The 23,592-nt window shown below is 49.0% G+C and overlaps 1 protein-coding gene across 1 annotated transcript in view; it reads right to left on the bottom strand.

Annotated features, from left to right (window-relative positions):
• The window catches only part of CCND2 (cyclin D2), a 32,003-nt gene that overhangs the window by 6,569 nt on the left and 1,842 nt on the right, over positions 1-23,592 (bottom strand). The window contains exons 2-4 of the mRNA XM_009003440.5: positions 22,968-23,183; positions 20,274-20,433; positions 10,164-10,312 (exon numbers count right to left, since the gene is read on the bottom strand). Of these exons, the coding sequence (XP_009001688.1) occupies positions 10,164-10,312; positions 20,274-20,433; positions 22,968-23,183 (525 nt within the window). The remainder of the gene's footprint in view (positions 1-10,163; positions 10,313-20,273; positions 20,434-22,967; positions 23,184-23,592) is intronic.

Here is a 23,592-nt window from a genome sequence, read left to right as displayed (position 1 = left end):
TAGTGAATTGTGTGTCAAGATCTTGACAATCTTTAGTGAAGATTGTGTGTCTGGTGCTGGGGAGAGTGCTGACGGTGACAACGTGACCCAGCAGCAGGGGTCTCCGTGCCACCCTGAACGAAGCTGAGGTGGAGTCAGGTACTGGCCTCCGGGACTTGCTAACACCTCTCAGACTTTCCTGTGGCATCTCCTGGTCGCATCCCTTACCCTGTCTGACCCGCCGAGCTGAAGGAATGATGAGAAATCTCATGGGCCCCAGCTGCCTTATCCCTGGTTCTGCTCTTCCCCAAGTTTTTCCCTCAAGGACTATGTGGCAGTGTTGTCGTCATAAGTTACCACTTGCTAGGTGGCAAAAGCTAAAGGTATAATGTTTCTTTTTTCTTTTCTTTTCTTTCTTTTTTTTTTTTTTTGAGATGCAATCTCACTCTGTTGTCCAGGCTAGAGTGCAATGGCATAGTCTCAGCTCATTGCAACCTCCATCTCTCAGGTTCAAGGGATTCTCCTGCCTCAGCCTTCCAAGTAGCTGGGATTATGTGCATGTGCCACCATGCCCAGCTAATTTTTATATTTTTAGTAAAGATGGGGTTTTACCATGTTGACCAGGCTGGTCTTGAACTCCTGACCTCAGGTGGTCTGCCTGCCTTGGCTTCCCAAAGTGCTGGGATTACAGGTGTGAGCCACTATGTGTGGCCTAAAAGTATGTTTCTAGGGGCACTTACATTTCGGTAGATGTTTGAAAACCTCAAATCCTTATAATCTGAAAAAGTTAATATTAAATATAGAATCAAAACGAATGTGGGGGTTAAAGGCAAAAAGTGATTATAGTCAAAATGGCTGTGGAATGTCCCATAGGAAGGTTTCACGTCAGAGAGGAATGGCAAGTCTCACACTATCAGTTTTTCTTCTAAAGCTAGGATAGACATAGACAGCCCTTTCTGCATTTGAGCATGGCATGAAGGAGTTGACTATGCTAGAATGAACGCGGTGTGATGAAATGCTCACTCCACAGTGCAGGGGCAGGAACCAAGACCCAGAATAGCAGCTTCAACCCCATGTCCCATCTGTCCTCCCTCACCCGCTATGTGCACTCAATGAGTGAAATGCTGAACCTAACAATCTAAATTCATTATTTTCTTCTTTCTCTGTTTTTTTTTCTTGCAGAGAATAATCCACTGAATCCAGGAAGTTCACGTGTAATGTCCTTCCGCTGTACAGGGACTTGAGGAACAGTTGAAGGGGGTGTTTACAATTTTTCTTTTTTTCCAGGAGGCAGAGAGACTGGATCAGAGTACCTCCCTACCATAGAGGCAGTGACTATATACTTGTTTCCAACTGAATGCTTGTCCATGGAAGACAAATCCTATCTAAAGCATAAGGCCTAAGAGCTTTTGTTATCTAAAGGAGATGGCAGGATTCTTGGCTGACTGAGGGACCTTCTGTGCGTTAATGTGATTCTCACACCTCAGCCTCCCAAATAGCTGGGACTACAGTCGTGTGCCACCACGCCCAGCTAATTTTTGTATTTTTAATAGAGACAGGGTTTTACCATATTGGTCAGGCTGGTCTTGAACTCCTGACCTCAGGTGATCCACCCACCTTGGCCTCCCAAAGTGCTGGGATTACAAACATGAGCCACTATGCCCAGCCTGGCCAGCTCTTGATCAATGATCCCTCTGACTGGAAGGTAAAAGGATGACCAAAGCAGGTACTCCAGGAGTGAAGAATTCTGAACTCGCTTCCCCACCCTCTTCTAGACTTACCTCATGGAGAAGCAGGATGCTAACCCTCTCTGCAGTCCTGCCTGACCTTCTTTCAGGCTCCACTTCCTCGCAACTTGACAATGATCAGCTCGACTTTCAACTACACAAATCCCTCATTCTGCCTCAGCAAAACCAAAAGGGCAAAAGCCTGTCTTGTATAAATGATGTCAAACATTCTCTGACGGTGGAGAGAGAACTTGGCCTCTCCCTTCCATGAGACAGAGCTCACTCCCCGCATATGAATACCTTTGTTTAACATGGCAGGAGCCCTCTTTGGACTTGTGAAGGGCATATAAATTCTGTACGCTGGTGGAAGGTGAAGGGAGAGGAGACTGTGCAGTGGTGCCGATACCTGCCACTGGACGTGCCAACTCCACACAATCCTGGTCTTGCCCAAAGCAGGAGGGCAGGAGAATGCATGGGATTGGGGTGGGGTGGGGATGGGGCAGCCACCTGGAGGGAAGACCGCCTCCTCCATCTTAAATCCAACCAGCCTGCTTCTGTTAGATGATCAAGCTGAGAGAAGAGTGGAGTTAGTGTTTCTGAAGGGTTGGCTTATAAGAAGACATACATAAATCATCACAGACTTGGATAATTTGGAGGTCTAAAGGGCCTTTGGAAATCAAATAGCCAAGTGCTCTCATTTCCCAGCCAGGGAATGAAGGCTGGAGAGCTGAAGTGACTTGTCCCACAGTGACATCTGGCTAAAAGCTCAGCTTGGCTTTAGAGAGGGCAAGCCTCCAAATTCAGAACTTTCTTTTTCTGTATACCTTGATTTCTAAGCTCTAAGTAAAGACAGACAGACCAGAGAATCTCCAAAACAGAGAAACACAGCCCAAGTGGCTGGAAAAACACGAAAGCGCCTCCAGTAAAAAGATGTTCCATACATGTGAAGTGCGGCGGCTCTAGGACATCAGCTTTCCTGCAGCCTCCAGAGCACCAGCCATTATGTTAAGATGCCCCAAATTAAGCTGATTAAAAGGGAAGCCATAATGCTCGTCTGTCAGCCTGGACAGGTGGTACCCTACCGCGCTGGAGGTCGGGCAGACCTCCAACTTCCATGATGATAGGCCCCCTCCCTTGCCCCCACCCCCCAAGCCTGGAGCCCTGACAGCAGTGTTTGTGATCTTCAGCTCGTTACAAGGGCCTCTGACTTCCTCTGCTTGCTGGCTCGAGCTCTGCGCCCTGCACCCTCCTCTGCCTCCATGAATGGGCTGACGGAACTCCTACCATTAGCCCTCAGTGTAACTGCGCCACTCCATTGTCACCACACACGCACTGCACTCAACAGGGGGACAAAGGGCTGAATGAGCCCCAGACCCGCGGCCAACTCAGGCAGAGACAACTTAGGAAACTATCTCATTCTTCCTTTCTTCACAGGCTGTTTGGCTTATTTCCTTGCATACCAAATGAGGCCCACAGAAAAACGAGGCAGGAGAGAGAGGCATCAGCTCCCCCATTCCATGCCACCTCCCCACCCCCAGCTTCCAGCAACACTTCACAAGGTTCCTGACCACAGGCCCTGAAGAAGACAGAATCTGCAGCAGCGGAGCCTTTAAAACGACATGTGCTGCGAGGGTGCTGGTGCTTCCAGCTACGGAGCAGAAAGACACAATGCGAGACCCCATGCATCACGTGTGGTCGAAACCGAGACTTCTTTCACGGCGCTGCTTTTTAATAGCTCATTGACAACCAGTTTTGATGTGACTGAGACATAAAATGCCAGGATGACCCCAAGGAAGGGATATCCTGGAATCTTCTCTGGGCAATATTTAAGAATGTGTTTAAGGGTGGGGAAAAGAGTTGAAAAACTCCGTATTGGGTACCATGTACACTATTTGGATAATGGATTCAACTGAAGCCCATACCTGAGCTTCACACAATGTATCTACATAACAAACCTGCATGTGGATCTCTCAATCTACAAAACAAACCTGCATGTGGATCTCTCAATCTACATAACAAACCTGCATGTGGATCTCCTCTATCTACATAACAAACCTGCATATGGATCTCCTCTATCTACATAACAAACCTGCATGTGGATCTCTCAATCTACATAACAAACCTGCATGTGGATCTCCTCTATCTACATAACAAACCTGCATGTGGATCTCTCAATCTACATAACAAACCTGCATGTGGATCTCTCAATCTACATAACAAACCTGCATGTGGATCTCCTCTATCTACATAACAAACCTGCATGTGGATCTCTCAATCTACATAACAAACCTGCATGTGGATCTCTCTATCTGCATAACAAACCTGCATGTGGATCTCTCAATCTACATAACAAACCTGCATGTGGATCTATCTACATAACAAACCTGCATGTGGATCTCTCAATCTACATAACAAACCTGCATGTGGATCTCCTCTATCTGCATAACAAACCTGCATGTGGATCTCTCAATCTACATAACAAACCTGCATGTGGATCTCTCAATCTACATAACAAACCTGCATGTGGATCTCCTCTATCTACATAACAAACCTGCATGTGGATCTCTCTATCTACATAACAAACCTGCATGTGGATCTCTCAATCTACATAACAAACCTGCATGTGGCTCTCTCAATCTACATAACAAACCTGCATGTGGATCTCCTCTATCTGCATAACAAACCTGCATGTGGATCTCTCAATCTACATAACAAACCTGCATGTGGATCTCTCAATCTACATAACAAACCTGCATGTGGATCTCCTCTATCTACATAACAAACCTGCATGTGGATCTCTCAATCTACATAACAAACCTGCATGTGGCTCTCTCTATCTACATAACAAACCTGCATGTGGATCTCCTCTATCTGCATAACAAACCTGCATGTGGATCTCTCAATCTACATAACAAACCTGCATGTGGATCTCTCAATCTACATAACAAACCTGCATGTGGCTCTCTCTATCTACATAACAAACCTGCATGTGGATCTCCTCTATCTGCATAACAAACCTGCATGTGGCTCTCTCTATCTACATAACAAACCTGCATGTGGATCTCCTCTATCTACATAACAAACCTGCATGTGGCTCTCTCAATCTACATAACAAACCTGCATGTGGATCTCTCTATCTACATAACAAACCTGCATGTGGATCTCTCAATCTACATAACAAACCTGCATGTGGATCTCCTCTATCTGCATAACAAACCTGCATGTGGATCTCCTCTATCTGCATAACAAACCTGCATGTGGATCTCTCAATCTACATAACAAACCTGCATGTGGATCTCCTCTATCTACATAACAAACCTGCATGTGGATCTCTCAATCTACATAACAAACCTGCATGTGGCTCTCTCTATCTACATAACAAACCTGCATGTGGATCTCTCTATCTACATAACAAACCTGCATGTGGATCTCTCAATCTACATAACAAACCTGCATGTGGATCTCCTCTATCTGCATAACAAACCTGCATGTGGATCTCTCAATCTACATAACAAACCTGCATGTGGATCTCCTCTATCTACATAACAAACCTGCATGTGGATCTCCTCTATCTGCATAACAAACCTGCATGTGGATCTCTCAATCTACATAACAAACCTGCATGTGGATCTCTCAATCTACATAACAAACCTGCATGTGGCTCTCTCTATCTACATAACAAACCTGCATGTGGATCTCCTCTATCTGCATAACAAACCTGCATGTGGCTCTCTCTATCTACATAACAAACCTGCATGTGGATCTCCTCTATCTACATAACAAACCTGCATGTGGCTCTCTCAATCTACATAACAAACCTGCATGTGGATCTCTCTATCTACATAACAAACCTGCATGTGGATCTCTCAATCTACATAACAAACCTGCATGTGGATCTCCTCTATCTGCATAACAAACCTGCATGTGGATCTCTCAATCTACATAACAAACCTGCATGTGGCTCTCTCAATCTACATAACAAACCTGCATGTGGATCTCTCAATCTAAAGTGCTTTTTTTTTCTTAAATAATGTGACAAAGAGTTCGATGTGACCTCGACAGGAAAGGATAGATATGAGGAACAGATGACGAGAGTCTTTATTCTGTTAAATATCTTGCAATAACTTCACAACCTCTTCACGGCCTGTGAGCCTTGATTCCACTTTTTAGTTAGTGAATTTGTGCAACTGCGTCATGTGAAAATGAAGCCTCTTGCTGTAAGAGGCTTCATTTTCCCTTCCCCGTTAGGGAAGACTCAGAAGGCTCGGAAGGCCCTCACACAGAATTAAAGTTAAAATGAAGATACGACTTTTCAAAGGACATGGAGAGACATCGGAAACACACCGGAAACCCATCTGCCTGCCTTTGTCCTTCGGGGGCTCCGTCCTTCCTCTGCCCTCCCGCTCTTAAGCATCGCTCCCAATGACTCTGCCAGGGGCTCGGGATAAAGAGCTGAGGAAAAGCTGGACCTTATTCAAGAGGTTCTATAGACAAGGAAGCACTGAGATAAAGGCTGGCGTGCAGCCCGATAGAGTGCAGAGGGGACGAGGACCTCGGTTTGGCCTAAGGAAGCAGGGCCACAGTCACTGGGGACCCAGGCCAGTGGTGCCCTCCCCTCTCAAACCTACCCACGGCACTGGACACCCCCAACAGATGTTCCCCCTAAAGCCAAACTGCCTCTCTAGCTGTTTTTTCCAACTCTTACGACTGGAAGGAAAAAGTATTTAAAATATACCACCCTCTGGGACTTTTATTCCCTATAAAACTGTCAGGCCCCTCACTCAGCTTTCTCTTTGGAATGAAGCATTCCGGTTTATTTTAGCAATCAGACTGAGCAACAAAGGCCGACTTTCTCAGAGCTGCATGGGTCCCTCCTATCAAAGCTATCTGCTGCCGGCCAGTGAACCAGAGAGACCTGCGTGGCCATCTCATAAGAGTCAGGGACCCTCTTTCAACGCTGGATCCCTGACAACCCACAACCTAACATGCGAAGTGACACAGAGCAAGTTTGAAGAAATCATAAACAGCAAGGTGTGTTGGAGCTGACGTATAACTTCGGGGGCTCTCAGGGAAACCGTCGGCCCATCCCAATTCTTGTTTGTCAATGCACTAGGGCCAGGGGGCAAAATTCCGTCCTGTGTACTTTGCTTTTTCTGGGAAGAGCTCAACACCAACCTACGGGCCTTTTGTAGCGTGGCTCAAGGTTGTTTCAGACATATGTACACACATATATATATATATCCATGTATGCATGTGTGTATGCATATACATATACACACACTTTTTACTGTGCTAAATATACATAATGTCCAATTTCCCATTTTAGCCGCTTTTCAATGTACAGTGGGGTTAAGTCCATTCACACTGTTTGGCCATCAGAACCTCCATTTACAGAATCATCCCAAACTGAAACGCTACACCCATGAAACAGTAATCCCTCACCCTCTCCTCCCCTCAGACTCCTGGGAACCTCTATTCTACTTTCTGTCTCTATGAAACTTGACTTTTCCAGGTACCTCGTATAAGTGGAATCATACAGTATTTGTCTTTTTGTGACTCCTTTCACTTAACATAGTGTTTTCAAGGTGTGCCTATGTTATAACACGGATCGGAATTTCATTTGGTGGAATAATATTCCATTGCATGCACATACATTTTGTTTCTCTCAGAACAGTTTCTAGCACCAAGTTTCCTCTGGGGAGGCCTGCTTTCTACATCAGGCCTCACGAGCTCCTGCGTTTGGGTCGATTTCCTCCTGCATTTAGCATTCGTACCTTCCTTTATGTTCTTCATTCACCAGGGTTTCGCGTGCTTCCCTCTTGATTCGTCGTACAACTGCTAAGTTCCCTGAACGCAGGAATCTCAGCCTCTATTTCCCACGTGCCACCCACCCACCCCAGCTTCTAGCAACAACTGGGCCTGCAGTAAAGACTTCCAGAAATGGATGAAGAGTTTAAGTGCTTGAAATACGCCACTTCTTGACTCAAGAAATGGTAAACAGAGCTCAGGAAGCAAAATGCACCTCCCTCCCAGTGCTGATGTGTTCTACGTTCTAGCCCTTTTATCTTTCTTCCCTCATCAGCTTTTCAGAGAACACAGGCTAATGGATGGTAGGAGATTTATCACTTGGGAAGTTACACACACACACACACATACACGCACACACACGCGCGCACACACACAGCCTAGCCCAGAGCTGCTTGAATCTTTCAACCTAGCCCTGCTCCCCGCCCCACTCCGACACACACACAGCCTAGCCCAGCGCTGCTTGAATCTTTCCACTAAAAACACTTTCAAGGAGGGTGAATAAGCCTCTGGGGTGCCAGAGGTAAGCTTGGAACTTCCTGAGGTCTCTGATTTTTATTTGAAAAACTGTTATTAATTTTCCATTTCACTATGTTCACTCTTGGTTTTTAAATATGAAAATGTTTAACCTAGGCCCACTGGTGTGAGTGAGGCATACACAGGCAAGCCCTAGTTAAGAAACACAGTGTGTGCCCGTTATAGAAGTGAGGTACTAACTCAACCAACGGCTGGGATTTAGAGGAGGCCACTCCTCAACCAGCTTCCTACCCACTTCATGTCTATGTAATAGAGTTGGCCAGCTGACTTAAATGGACTGGCTATGTAATATCAGAAAAAGGCAAAACAGTTTCTCCAGATGAGATAACAAACTGACTTGCCTGCAGTCTTGAAAAGCCAAGAGATTTAGCAGCAACTCCCAGGAGTGAAATTTACACCACCGTCCATGTCAGATCAGTAAGGGAGGGCAAAGGGAGGTGGGAAAAGGCTGGAGTCAGTAGGGTGGTCAGCCCTCAGGTCTATCAACATTGGGAGAAGGTTACAATGCCTGGGGCAGGAGGAGGGGAGACTCAAACTCCTGTCACTGGCATTTTTGTCTCCAGGCTTTGAGGAAGGGCTGGTCTTAAATTGGTTGGGAGTCCTATTTGTAAGGCAACCTTAACTGGAGACATTCAGAAAAGGAAGAAAGCAAACCATTTCTATAAATGTTAATTCCTGTCCATGATTTTTCTCTGGAGGATTAGAAAAGCATTCTTCACGCTGCACTGGAGGGAGCTTTTCAGTCTGTGTTTTGGAGTCCTCGTTTTAAAAGCATATGTTTGGAGCCCGCATTTTAAAACCGTATCTCAGAACTATCTCAGAGGAGGACCTCGGATTTGCTCTGTCAGCATCTCCCTGCACCATTTCTTTGAGCTGGGAACAAATGCCAGGAAAAATCCAGGTGGGCGGGAGAGAAAGCCAGTGAGCTGCAGCCGTGGGCTCTCTGAGGTTTAATCTGTTCAGTGTCCCTTGGGCAGGCCTCAGCCGTAGGCCTATAAATCACACGATCCCTTAACTCAATAAAAGCCTGCAGAGGGCATCTGAATCCCCCTGGACCATCCAGAGGGTGTCATCGTGAAGTGCTCTGCATTCTTCAGCCTCTCCATGGCGATGCATGAAGGCTCAGGGCCAACACCCCCCTCTTGGATTGCCTTTAAACCCAAGGTTTTTTTCAAACCAAAGGATCCCAGGAGCGGTAGCAACGGTGGGGTGGAATGTTTCTTGGCGGCAGGTGGAATTTGGGGGTTCTAGACCCAGCTCTGCCACAGCCTCCCGCCCCCCTCCCCCGCTGGTTATTATAGCCCGTGTCCTGCCTGTGGAAAATGAAGGAACTGCCTTTCTGACCTCTCAGCACCATCCTGGCTGGGACGCCCTAGGACTGCAGCTTCCTACCAGTTGCATTCAGAGTCTCACTTGACCCTGGTCTCTCTCAAAACCTTTCTTCTCAGGAGCTCCAAATTCTGGCAACAGGAAGTAACAGCCTCTAGGCCGTCCACAGGGCACACAGAATGGGGAAGCTCCCATGCTATTAATAGTTTCTTGAGTTTGTATGGGTCTTTGTCTTTTGAAAGCACTTTGTAATCCATTACGGTACTGAACAAAAGGAAAGAGAGAGCGGGGAGGGGTCGAGAGGTCTGCCAGGGACAGACACTGTCCTTACAGTGGGGCACCTCTTATGTGTCTGCTCCATCCACTGCAGCTGAGTCCTGGCTCTCCTTTCTCCTCTCTGTGCCTTGCAGCCTCAGCGTGTGTGAGCAGACACGGCAACTCTATGCTGCTGGGCAGAGGCAGCCCGGCAGCGTGTACAAATATGGCAATGAAGCCACAATTCAGACCCACTGGGAAGCCCACGCCATAGAGGAACATCAGTAAACAGCCCTCTGCCCGCCCCTGCATCTGCTTCCTGAGTTTTCTTCTGTATTTTATGGCGCACAGTCTTTCAGAATCTTAAGAGGGGGCTGTCACCTGCTGAATGAACTCTGTACTCCCTTGGATGTTGGTCTTAGAAAACAAACCCCAAAAATACCCCTGACACGACATAATCAAACCTGTCGTCTCTTTCCCTGAGCTGAGAAGAGACATCTGGTCTTAGCCAAGACGGTGGAGGCCACCTACCACGTCTGTGTTGGTGATCTTAGCCAGCAGCTCAGTCAGGGCATCGCAAGTGAGCGAGCTCACTTCCTCATCCTGCTGGAGGCCACAGATGGCTGCTCCCACACTTCCAGTTGCGATCATCGATGGCGGGTACATGGCGAACTTAAAGTCTGCGAGGAATGAGAGGCACAAGATCAGGGCACAGAACAAATTTGGATCCAGGAGCTCCCCAGACTGAAGAGACTCAGAAACAGGATGGCAGCAGGCCAGTGGCACAAGTGACCCCTTGCCCTACAGGCATGTCCTCCCTAGAGTTCTTTCACAAGGGGCCCTGTGTTTATTTGCCATCACCATGGCTGTTCCAGATTTAAACGGAGGAGACCGAGGCAGGGAAGGAAGACAGCTTATCTGAGTGCACACAATAAATGCACAGAGGATTCAAGGTCCCCAGTCCCCAAATCCCAGTCATATTAAGCATGTCTGAGGTAACATTCTTGACCCTGGTGGGGGCAGCAAGGTGAGTGAGTCATGGTCTCCTCTAGAGGTGATGGTGGGAACAGAGCAGAGAATGTCTGAGACCCATGCAGATAAGGTACCCCATGGGCTGTGCAAGCAGGATAGACCAGGGGCTCCACATGAGAGAAGGAGGGAGAGTACAAGGAGATGGGAGAATCAGGCAAAATCTATGCAGAACGCTAATTCAGATGGGATCTTGCTACAGTTTCTGGACAGGCATCGAGGATTAGTATGACCCAAAACAAAGATTTGATTTAAAAAAGGAAATGAGAGAAGCAGCAATGCAGGGAGTGGGCGAGTAGGGGCTGAGTTCCACCCAATTCCCAACCTCTGGCCCAATAGCAAGGATCTCAGAACATTACGGTAGGGGATTGTAACTAAGCACCAAAGATGAACCATTGCGACCGAATCAGATGGGTGACTTGGTTTCAGTTATGACTCATGAGCCTGAGGGGCCCATTTTATTGCTAAGAGAAGAAAATGTGACTTGCTACAGAGACGTGAAGAATGAGGATAATAAATCAGAGGGGCTTGAACCCCATCCACTGCCATTTCTGACAGCAAATACAGAGGATGCTCCTGTGTGCTAGAGGGTTCCTATTGGAAGACCAGACCCCTTGTCTTCCTCTGAGCACTCCCCAGAGGGGCTGGGGGACCACGACCCAGCAGCTGCTTGGTCCATCAAGGGGAAATAAAGGCAGCCAGCTTCCCCACTACTGCCACTGACAGCTCCCGATGACCGCCATATGCAATATGCTACATGTTACGTCCTGTTTCATTCACCCGTCAGCCACAGAAGGTGCACACGAGCATCACCCTAATGCTGCGGGTGGGAACCCTGAGACTTTTGAGAGTTTAAGTAAGTTGCCCCTGCTGGTGTTGACACAACCTTAGGGTGGGAACAGTTTCAGCCAAACCCCCTAGTGACGGTCCTGGAGAGCAGCAAGTCTTCCAAAGTGTACTCTTTCTAGTTTCAGCATTGCTCCAGTGAACTTACTGTGTGCAGACACGGGAAGGGCACACGGGGGCAGAAGACAGAGCATATAGGGAACCGTGGGTCACCCTTCAACTTACAGCAGAAGCAATCAGGTTAAACCTACAAAAACCATCCCCTCTCTTATTTCCCCTGCTTCCTATGCGAGGCTCTATGACACAAACATTTTCTACAGCAGCTCTTTTATGGTGAGCCCGTCACCCCAGCATAAGTTAGCAGTGCTGTCAGACACTGTGGAGCCCCACACCATGCACAGCCCCCGCTCCCATCATGAATGCAGAGCAAACCTGGCCATCTGCCTGTCTCCTTGGCTTTTTTCCCTTTACCATCTCCACCTCTTGAGGGACAAATATGATGGTGCTGCGCCCACGCCTGCTGTCCCCCTGCCCCTCCTATGCTTTCTCTGTCACCATGGATGGTGTGACAAAGCCAGCCTCCCTGCCTCTTGCTCTGCTGTAGGTCTCTTCCACATGGGTCACAGGAGAGTGTTTCTCTGCCCAATAACCTCGTTAGCTCCCCCCTGTGACATTCATAACACAAGCGGGGCAGCCAGCCCATGGCCCTGGGCCCACAAAGGCGCGGGTGGGAGCATCTGCCAGCGAAGGGGCAGGAAAGTATCCTCGGCCCTCCCTTCCCTCTGCTACAGGCCTCAGACCGGGAAGCACACCTCACACATGCTCGTCTCTGCTGTCCTACTGCTAGCAAAACCAACTCTTATTATTGGCATATGAATTAACTTCTGATAGCCAGCAAGCACAGGGGGAACAGGAGCACGGCTGCACAGGGAGACTCCACCTCCCTTTTTGTTTTACTAAGAAAATGTTCAGGGGAGTCCTCTGGGAGACACCATCCCATCCCACAGAATTGGGGAGCACTGTGTGCATGAACTTGGCTGTCTCTTAGCAGCTCAGAGTGGCACCAAAGGGGCAATGTTCCCACAGCCAGACAGAAGACCTGCTGGAGATCAGGACGGCGCCGTGCTGCCCCTCCATCGCCTGCTACACAGGAGACCAGCATCTTCCTCTGGACCCCTGAGCACGCCCCCATCTCTCCTCCAGGTTAGTCCAATACTAAGGCCATAGCAGCCCTCCAGCTAGGTCCAGACTGTGAGACTGTGGGCAAGTCACTTCCTCTTTCCAAGGGCCTCGCTTCCCATTTGTCTAATAAGGGGTTGGGTTAGGTAAGTGTTTTTCTAATTTCTAGTTGCAACTTATTAATGGGTCATGAAATTCACTGTGGGTCGTGACCAGCATTTTTTTGTTGTTCTCCTTTAACCAAATAAGAGTAGGATAGAAAGTATCGGGCTCAACATGGTGAAACCCCGTCTCTACTAAAAATACAAAAATTAGCTGGGCATGGTGGCGTGTGCCTGTAGTCCCAGCTACTCAGGAGGCTGAGGCAGGAGAATTGCCTGAACCCAGGAGGCGGAGGTAGCGGTGAGCCGAGATCGCGCCATTGCACTCCAGCCTGGGTAACAAGAGCGAAACTCCGTCTCAAAAAAAAAAAAAAAATTAAAAAAAAGTTATCAGGCTCACTGCATGCAGTAAGAGTAAATAGTGTTTGGAGATTTTGTATCAGGCTGGCATACTTGTACAAGTATCCTGAATTGTGTTATAAAATGCGTTTCTTCTTTCATGACTTAGGTCGAAGAGTTTAAAAACAGCAGGCGGGACAGTCTCCCAGGTGCCTTTCAGCTTCTTCGCTCTTACTTGAGGATCTGGACTGGGAATGACTCCCAAGGAGAAGAACAATGAGGAGACAATAGAATGTAGCATGGCAAAGTCACAAAGCACCTCTCTCCACTGAGCAGCACTCCTTCCCTGCAGCCCAGGGCTGCCCCAGGACCACCCTCGAGGACATGCCCCTCTCTGCTGGTAGGGAACACTGAACAGAGAGAAAAACAGAAAACGAAACAGCACTAGCTTCCTGGCTGTAGTGAGCCAACCCCCACAACCCCAACCTGTAGAAAGCTCCACCTACCCAATGCAGCCATTCCTGGAAACCTTCAGCTTTGTCTCTGTGACGGGGAAATGGTCACAACAGCCACTTAGACGAAGGGAGCAGAAAACCAAATTGCATGCATGCAATGATGATGACGACAACCATGGGTAAATACACACATACATGCCTATGGATGAACTGGAAGGAGGCACAGAAATAAAAGCTGTTCTGTTCGGTGGGGGAAACACAGGTAAGTTTGTAAGATTTTCGTGTAATCCTTATTTTAATAAATAAGAACCAGGTAAAAATTCCTCAGCAGCCTCTTAAGTCTGTTGATGAAAAATGCCAACGAGCTATATGCTGGCACAGAAGGCACATTGAGGGTGAGGGTGTGCCCTCTCCATCGTTAACTGACACCTGGAGAGGTGAGATGCTGCTGACTCCTGAGGCCGAGAGAGGGGCAATTAACTGATCATCAATCCATTCTGATCATTACATTGCGCTCCTCCCTGTTTCAGGGAGCATCCGAAAAATGTACAACATTGAGACTTCTTACAGCTGGGCATCAATGCAATGGAGAGCAGAGGATGGTGTGCTATAATGGCTAGGTCTGTACTACTATATAGGTAACTTCGAAAGAAACTTCTCAAACAAAGGAGGCTCTTGAAGGCTGGGCACAGTAGCTCACATCTGTAATCCCAGTACTTTGGGAGGCCAAGGCAGGCGGATCACCTGAGATCGGAAGTTCGAGACCAGCCTGGCCAACATGGTGAAACCCTGTCTCTACAAAAATTAGCCAGGCACAGTAGCAGGCACCTGTAATCCCAGCTACCCAAGAGGTGGAGGCAGGAGAATCACTTGAACCCAGGAGGTAGAGTTTGCAGTAAGCAGACATTGCGCCACTGTATTCCAGCCTGGGCAACAGGCTCAAAAGAAAAAACCCAGAAAACAAAAAAGGAAGCTCCTAAGTGGAGAGGAGCATTTGAGACACTTCTCAGAAGACTCTCCAGGGAGACAGAAAGGATTGGGAGATAGACCCAAAAAGCTCTGAGTTGGAAGGTGGAGTGCTTGGAGCTTGGGCAGCCTCCACTCCTGCCCCAGTCCCCACCAGACCCAGGGCCTCCTCTAGGTTGCTGCATCTGGAGAGCTGAAGAAAGCAGAAGCAGCCACACCCCTTGTCATGGGGGACAGAGGCCATCTCAGGGCCTAGGGCTCCAGCTCCCCTCCAACCAAAGCAGACCTCTGGAGAATGCCCCTCACTGGTTCAGAGTATTAGCTCTGGAATGAGAGTGAGGTTGAATCTCCATCCCATCACCTACCAAGGGTGTGAAGATGAGCACGTTACCTGACCTCTCTGAGTCTTCCATTTCTGACCTCCAAATAATGAGAATAACAATACCCACCTCATAGTGTTGTTGTGAGGATTAACTAAAATAATCCTTGTAAAGCACAGTGCCTGATTCAAGGTAAGCAATGAATGTCAGCCAGACTCCTCCCCATCCTGCCCCTCCACTGCTCTCACTCCTGGGACTTCCTGCAGGACTGTGGTGGGTAGTTCTGACTGGAGATGCTCTCCAGTGTCTGGAGGGGTGAGGAGAAAGGCGCCTAGCATCCCTGGTTTGCAGGCAGATGCAGGGAGCAGGCCAAGCAGGCCAGGAAGAATGAGGGCTCTGTGCTTCCTGGAGAATCTGTCACTATCCAGTTGTGTATGTGTCCCAGAAATGACATCATCGAGTCCCCAAAGCCGCCTGCTGCTTTGCAGAACTGGGAGAAAGTGCAGCCCCACAGGGGAATGAAAAGAACCCCATGAACACTCAGCAAATGGAAGAGAGAAGTTGGCAACTCTAACCCTGCACATTCCACATTCATTCAGATGCGGTTCACCCGAGCCAAGGAACGATACCCACACAACCAGGAACATCCGACATTCCCGCCTCCCTCCTGGCAAAACGGTGGAGGCGAGGGACACACCTCAGGGGAATCCCAGCTGGACCCACAGGCACCAGGGGCAGCTCTGGTGTGGTCTGTATGCCTGTTCATGGCAGTGGTGGTGATGGTGAGGCATTAATAAAACGGAGCAGGAAATTCCTCAGTTTCAAACATCTTTTACAAGCGAATCAATGAAGTCTTGGGAGATGAACCGATGTGTCTCATGTCACTCACTGTGAGTGCTGGGTCTGCAGTCCGGATGAAACTTTGGGACTCTGGATCCAGAGCTCCTCATAACTTACCAGCAGCTGACCAGCTCCTCAAGGTCACCTCCCATATACTACCAAGGAAGACAGGGCACAAGTGGAAGAAAAGCCCCAAAGGCAGTGATCTGGCTCGGGATTCAAAGCACTTGGGTCCCAGCCCCAGCCCAGGCACCAGCAAGCACAAATGGCTTATCCTCCCAAGGACACTCGGGAGCCCCTGAGCATCCCACTGGGCTCCCTCACCTGGGCACCAGGCCTGAGAAGTGCTCCATTTCAGCAACTTGGTATCTGTACTTATTGGTGGGATTTTAATGAAGAAAGAGTTTAGAGCTAAATTAGTTTAAAACCACGGACTATGTGGTCGTGCCCAGTAAGTTCAGCATTCATCATTTTGGCTATGGTGGCCAAGGTCTTGGGGTGAAGGGTGATGACTGTGCTCCTGTCCACCAGTAGGGGGAGAGAGACGGTGCTGAGGCTGAAGGAGAAGGGGAAGGCAGGGTCAGGCTTTCCCCATCTCTCTCCTCCTCCTACTTGCAGTCAGGTGGAAATTCAAAGAGCCAGAGCCAGGGTGTTCATAAGGCCAGGAACATCACTGAGCGTGCACCTCATCTGTCACCCCCAGAAGAGGAAGGACCAGCATACCCTGTCCTCGTGGGGCGGGGCTGCCATGACAAGGGAATGCCCATGCAATTGCAATGCCTGCTGGGAGGAGCTGGGGAGGGGGCTGTTTGGAGGGCAACCAGCAGCCTGCTACCCATTCTCTTACAGCCAGAGGGAAGAGAGATGCAAGCCCCACACTGCCTGGCTGCCTGTCCCCACAGGGCATCCTAACAATTTCCCTCAGTCCCACGACCTCTCAGCTTCAGTGGTAGCTCAGAGGCTTGCAGATGCAAAGATGCGTTTCCATTCTCCTTCCCAGCACCCATCAAGGTCAATCTCCCACTCTAAATCAAGGGCCACATCGTTGAACTTCTCGGGGCCACCACTGTCTCCCTCTCACTTGGGGATGGAATCAGAGGGAACACCTGTAAGTAAAGCCAGGGCAGGGGCTGGGACAGCACAATGGGTTATAGTCAACACGGGGCTCTGGCCTTGGGGCGGCTATCCTGTGCACAAATAGCAAGGTGCAGCATCTTAGGGTGGGCTTCTAGTGCAGAAAGCGGGGATGTGGGTTCCTGGGGTCCTGGGGAGGGTGAGCACCTCCCCGTCCCCAGTGCCAGGTGTAAACTCAATGCCACTGGCTCTTCTAGACTAACTGGAATCACGCATCGAGCATGGCATCACACGTCAGGAAATCTCCAGTGCCACAGTGCCGTCCCGGGTCATCTCCAGTGGTCCTTCCTCACTTGCAGACCTGGGCGCTCTATCAGCAGAGCTGTGACCGGGGAAACTATGGCCCAGTTCTGCTTCCCCAGTTTTGGAAACTCCAGGAACGGGAATGCTAGGGGCCGTAGTCAGGAAGATCCCCTCCCAGACAGACACACACCCCTGCGCCTGCACTGACCAGGACCTGCTGTAGAGGGACACCAGCAGCTTGCGGCCCTCTCTCTTCCAGAAGCCATTTTAGGCTAAGCAGGGAAGGGAAGGGAAGGAGGGTTCCTCTCTGCCTTGTCACCATCTTACCCAAGAGCCCCATAAAGCAAGGCCGCCTGTGTCCTTCCCACAGCCCCTGTGTTCTCCTGCTCTCCCTTCCCCTTTCACACACACATATGCTCCCCATACACTGTAGAACCATTGCCAGCTCTTTCACAACCAGCTTTTCCCATCAAATAGCTGCATAGCCTGAGGGTTGGCTACCATCTCTCGGGACCCCCACCCTCCACTCGCTGTGCACCTCCAAGACCCTGGCCGCAGATGTTTCATCAGCTCCAGGACGGAGCATCCAGAACTCGGAGAAAAGGAGAGAAGCATGTGAGGGCAGCAGCTCAGGCTGGGATCCGTGCCTCCGACCTCTGGTCCTCAGCCCCTCTGTGCCCGCTACTGGTCAGACACAGTCCCAGGTTTTTGCACATTCATCATCCCTGTTCCCACAACGCACAACCTCCTCTCCGTGGAAGGTGCTTCCTCCAAGAAAAGCGGCCTTTGGTGTTTGCATTGTGAAGCCAACTGTTGTAAAACTCCAGGCAGCCAGGGATTCTATGTGACTCGGTCAGTTACACAAACCCAAGTGCAGATCAGGCAAAGAAATATCTTTCGATACAGGCCCATCCTTTCCAGATCCAGGAAACTTCTGAGGACCACCCCCCCCGCCCCCGCTTTGCCCAGTCCATACCTGAGGCTCAGTGCTTAGCACATGGTTTGCATTTGGTTTGGGGGTGTCCTTTCTCCTGTCATTTCCCAGCTCCTGACCAAAGCTAGCTCAAGGCCCCCAAACACAGTCTTCGTAACTGCCTCTGTCTCCCTCTGGGCCTCTGTCCTCAGTCCCTGAATCCCAGGCTCCCTACTCTGGCCCCAGGGTTGGCAGCCAGCCAGAAGATCTGGGCAAGAAGGCCACGGGTGGGGGATGGGATCCCCAGTTTCCGAGAATAGGTCTAGACAGAATCTGGGGATCTGCCCACACACCCAGTAACTCCACCCAGGACCCCTACCTCAATCAGAGATCAGAGAGGAGGAAGGAGATAGACCCCAAAAGATCTGTTAGTCAAGAGACAGTGTCAAAGCAGAGCTCACAGCTGGGCAGTGGGGAAGTTTAGGGTTGGGGGTCAGCTGTCCTGGGGCTAGAGAGAAAGAACTGGTTGACCCCTCCCCTACAGTGAATCAAGATGAGAGAGGAAAGGGACGGCCAAGCCTGGGAGACAAAATGACAGGTCACTGGAGGTCTGACCTCTCCGGCCTGGGCCAGACAGCAGAAGGGAAGGAAGCCAGAGTGACCACTGTGCAAAAGGCAGCAGGGGTCCACTGGGCTCCTAAGAACCTCCCCCAGGGCTGCAGGAAGGACAATGGACTCTCCCACCAAGGTGCACGGGGCGCATGTGCACGCCATGAGGCCTGGCCTGCATCCAGAAGAGCAGGACTACAGAAAACCAGAAAGGGGAAACCTGTGCCCTGGATGAACAGGCAGGCAGCGGGGAAGACTCAAGCCTGCAAGTACAGAGCACACAGGTCCCACCAGAAACAGACAAGGGCAGCCAGAAAAGGAAAGCCATCATATCCATATTAGTAGGAACAGTTAAATCAGGCTTAAAATCAGAGACGGTAGCATTTTCATAATTAGTGAAGGTCCAACCTACACATCTAGTTTACAAAGCACTTCCACGGGCATCATCTCTTTCTGATTTTAATTTTCCTAGCTGCTCTGAAAAGGCTGTAGGATGATGTATCAACAGGCTTGTTTTGCAGATGAAGAAGCTGGGGTTCAGAGAGGTCAAGCAGCTAATCAAAGGTCACCCAGTTGAATTTAGCAGAGCCTGACCTTTTGACTGTGAGCACAGGGCATATGCACTACATTGTACATTATATAATCATCTGTAGCACTCAGGAGTAACATGTAGCAATGTATTGAAAAAAGTTACCACCGGAGTCCACCTATGCAATTTACTTGTGGCAAATTTGAGGTGAATCACACCAAAAGGTCTTCCCAAGTGATCGACTTTTTACCTAAGGTTTCTGATTGTCAAAACATGAACTCCTGACACCTCTCCCTTGGATGAGTAAGGTTCTGGGGTCTCTGCCATGGCCACTACCAAGAAAAATAAATAAATAAAGTAGAAACTGGCCAAGGCTCTTTTAATAAGATAACAGCAAACCACTGCCTTGAGTTCCTAAGGAAAATACGGAGCAAATGGGCCAGTAGGAACTGTGTGTCAATTGCGGGATCCACGTGATAGGCAGAACTGCAATGCTAAAGGCTGTGCCAAAATCAAAACACCTCCACATGAAGTGGGGGCATCACAACCCGGTGCTCAGAAAGTAAAGCCTTACCGGAAGCCAACCAGGTTCACTACCCCCGGCAACACACACACAGCGGAGAGAACAGCCAGAAGGCCATAAATGCCCTACGGTTAAAAAAAAATTCCTTTGGTCTCCCTCACCATTCATCAAGGCAGGCTGCATATTTACCTTGACATTGTTCCTTTAACCTGTATTTGCCCCCATTCCCCCCAGATTTCCTCTTGGGCATATCTCCAAGCCATCCTTTTCCTTAAAAGATTAAAGATTTAAACACAACCAGTGACCAGTACGTATAATCTTCAAAGAGCACTTTAGCCATCATAAAGAATATTTTAACAGGCACTAATTTTTTTCCTTACCACACCTGTCCTCATAAACCGTTTATGAGTATAGCAGAGAAAGCGAACAGACCAGCTCAGATACAGTTAAAGAGAAAGCCACCCAAGAATGAAACTTCAGACTTTAGACTACTCAACACCACCCCTCCCCTAAACTCCTAAACTGACATGAAAGTTCATACTGCCTTTTGCCTCTCCCTGAACATCTCCCAAAAGAGCTCTCGGGCCTCCGTCCCTGGCCCAAGCCTGATCTTACCGGTGGCACACAGAGCGATGAAGGTCTGGGCATGCTTTCGGATCAGAGACAGCTTCTCACGCTGCTGAGGCAGCTTGCGCAAGATGTGCTCAATGAAGTCGTGAGGAGTGACAGCTGCCAGGTTCCACTTCAACTTTCCCAGCACCACCAGCTCCCACTCCTGGAGGGGAAGGCAGGAAGAGAAGAGGAGAATCTAAAATCCACAGGCTGACCTGGTGTCGGGGGCTGGGGGTTGGGCTCCAGACCCATTCTAAGGCCTCTCATTAGGACGTGGCTGCTAGATTGCAAGGCCGGCCCATTTGTCAATGTGCCCCTCAAGCTTTGAAGCTGTTGACAGCTCTTCTTATGCTTCAAATGTCAGGCTCCACTGAAAATAATGAGAGCCCAGGTAGCTGTTGCCAAGATGCTATTTTCTCCTATTTCGTTTCCACTCCAGCTCCCCTTGCCCCCTCCCAACCCTGACTTACAGGCAATACTGCCCGCCCACCCAGAAAGGAGAACCTACAATAAGATTCGACCAAGGTCATTGTGGCCCTTTCACGGTGATTGATTGTATATGTCTCTATCACCGAATTAATAGTCTTTTTAATCTTCATGGAAAAATGATGCACGCAGATAAAACTCAGAGTAAGGTTCCCTGGCCCAACTCCTCGGCAACCGATTAGCTTACTTTTGCTTACTGCCAAAGTGCCTTTTTTCTCTCTGCTGTTCAAACTTTCCCCTTTGACATATCACGCGGAAATCTTGGGGATGTGACACTCAGCCCTTTCACCTCAAGGTTTCACGGGCGTTTGTCATCATGACTAAAGGATCACATGGTCATTAGCAACCCCATTTTGCAGATGGAGGTGACCTGAGGCAAGGCTCAGGGTCACAGCATCTTTCCATGCAAGTGTGGGGACAACACAAGCCTGTGTCTTTTGGGCCTCTCACCAGCAGCCCACCTGAAGAAAAACCTGGTTTCCCCTTTTCACTGAGATACTTATAGGAAACTGTGCTCAAAGGGAAACAGTCCAAAATAAAACATTAAAAATATTGTATGTGCTATCAGGAAATATGCGTATCCACTGGGCTGTCATCAGAAGAATGAGAGGTTGGGCCTATTTGCCAACACATCCCCTCTCCCATTCACATGGAGAACTTGGAATCTCTTTCATTTGCTAAACCAGCAACCAGAACCCCAGTGCTGGAGCAGTGGGGCAGGGGTGATTCCCTTTCCTTCCCAGGCCTCAGCCTTCTCATTTGTAAAATAGGACACTTCCAAATCCCAACTTCTGGGATAAAGGGGAAGGGGACAGGAAAAGGCCAGGTCGTGTAGAGCTATATATTGCTTGGGTATTCTTGGAAAGATTCATGTGTCCTGAAGCCGTGATTCACCTCAGTTCACCATCCTCTTGAAACAAATGAACCATATGAAGATGTTTTTCCTGCTCTCCCATGAGAAAAGCAAATTGGTTCCCAATTCTAAGAATGTTTTCCTTATAAGCTTTAAAAATCTGCCTTGGCTTTCTGTGGACAGCTGGGGTAAAGGGCCCCAATAAACTACTAAACCACCATCATCTTCAAAAAGATGGCTTGAAATGCCAGCCCTTCCTTCTCACAGGGTAATGCGAGTGCGGACCACTCGTCTTGTACCATTATTAAAGGAAGCAGATCTCCCAGAAGAAAGCACCTTTCTGGGCCTCTCGGACCAAACCAGAAGCAGCTAAAATCTGGCAGCGGTTCAAAGGTGAAGTCATTCAGGCCCCTCTCCACATTCTCGGCAATTCCTCCCCCAACCTTGTGCATGTCTTCCACTAGATGGCAGCACAGCCCCAGAAAGGAAGGCTCCTCACAAAGCCCAGTTCAAGAAGCCAGTCTCAGCCCTGTGGACTTTGTGCAGGGCCTGCCAGTAATGAGGGGGAGGGGGCGGGAAGGCGGGGGTGCTTTTCTAAACAGTTCAGAGGGGGTGTGCAAACCACTGAAGGTGGGCCTTGGAGCTGCTCTTCCATCCAGTACTGCTGCAATATGGCCGTCTTATATGTCAAGCTGCAGGGAAAAGGAGTTAGATCAGGTGGGAAAAAGGTTCCCTGGTAGAAAACCAGAGATAAGACAGGACCCCTGGGGTTGTACAGAGGTCACAATTCTACTGGAGTTAGAACCCAGGCCTGGGATTCCTTCAATGAAAGGGCAAATTTTGACTTTGCGCCCAGTCGATGGATGAACTGATATTCGGTAAACAGCTATTATGTGTAGGTATCTTGAGGCTTTAGAGGCATTACCTTTGAACTCCAAGTTTTTAGGAGACACACAGCACAGCCACATACCTATCATGTGAACACATTCTCAGACTATTTTTGAAAATTTGGAATTTAATTAAAATATTATCACTGTTAGTTAAAATATTCCATGCTTCCCCTACACACATGCACACACATTGCGAATGAGTCTCACCAACCCAAATCTCCATGAGGATCTTATTCACAGATGTAGCCTCAGTGCTGGGCACGGAGCCTGGGCACATAGTAGGAACACCAAAAAAAAGACAGCGGTTTCCTACTAAAAGAGCCATCGCCTGTAAGTGTGAACATTCTATTGGTGGGATCATTTTTGGATCCCAAGAATTTGCTCTGGAAGTGGTGAGTAGAAGATATATTGCTGGCCAGGGGAAAGCGGGAATCGCAGAAAGGAAGGGAGGAAGGGGCCCGTCATTACCAGCAGCTCCTGAGGCTTGATGGAGTTGTCAGTGTAAATGCACAGCTTCTCCGCAGTCAGCGGGCTGGTCTCTTTGAGCTTGGAGGCCAGGAACATGCAGACAGCACCCAGGAGTTGCAGATGGGACTTTGGAGTCGGGACCCCAGCCAAGAAACGGTCCAGGTAATTCATGGCCAGAGGGAAGACCTCTTCTTCGCACTTCTGTTCCTCACAGACCTACGATGGGAGTGAGAAAGGGTTGGGGGGCGGGGGTGGAGAGCACAGCATCAGCAAAAGAGAAAAAGAATAAAAATGCATAATGTATGGAAACAAAAAATTTTAATTTTTTGTGGGGGGGGGAGGGGAGTAGAATGTGTGATAAGAATAAAGAACAAAGATGAGGAAACTGGGGTGCATTAGAATAGCCCATTCTGGCTTTGGCATTCCCAGGGAGCCTATAGAAGGGGGTGAACTACAGCTCCAAAACGGGGAGTCGGGGAAGTGCGCAGCAGCCGCGGCAGCTCCGCGACGCTCCCTTTGGCTACTCCTTCGCGCACTCTAAACTCACTCACTCTTTTTTGGATTTCGTCATCTTTTCAAAAAATCAATAAAAATATTCTGGAGGCTCCGAGGGTCCACTTCTTGG

This window comes from Callithrix jacchus, chromosome 9, assembly GCF_049354715.1.
Source record: "Callithrix jacchus isolate 240 chromosome 9, calJac240_pri, whole genome shotgun sequence".
In the NCBI taxonomy this organism is placed as follows: domain Eukaryota; kingdom Metazoa; phylum Chordata; class Mammalia; order Primates; family Cebidae; genus Callithrix; species Callithrix jacchus.
The sequence above is the reverse complement of the archived record's forward strand: the minus strand, read 5'-3'. Positions and strand labels throughout refer to the sequence as shown.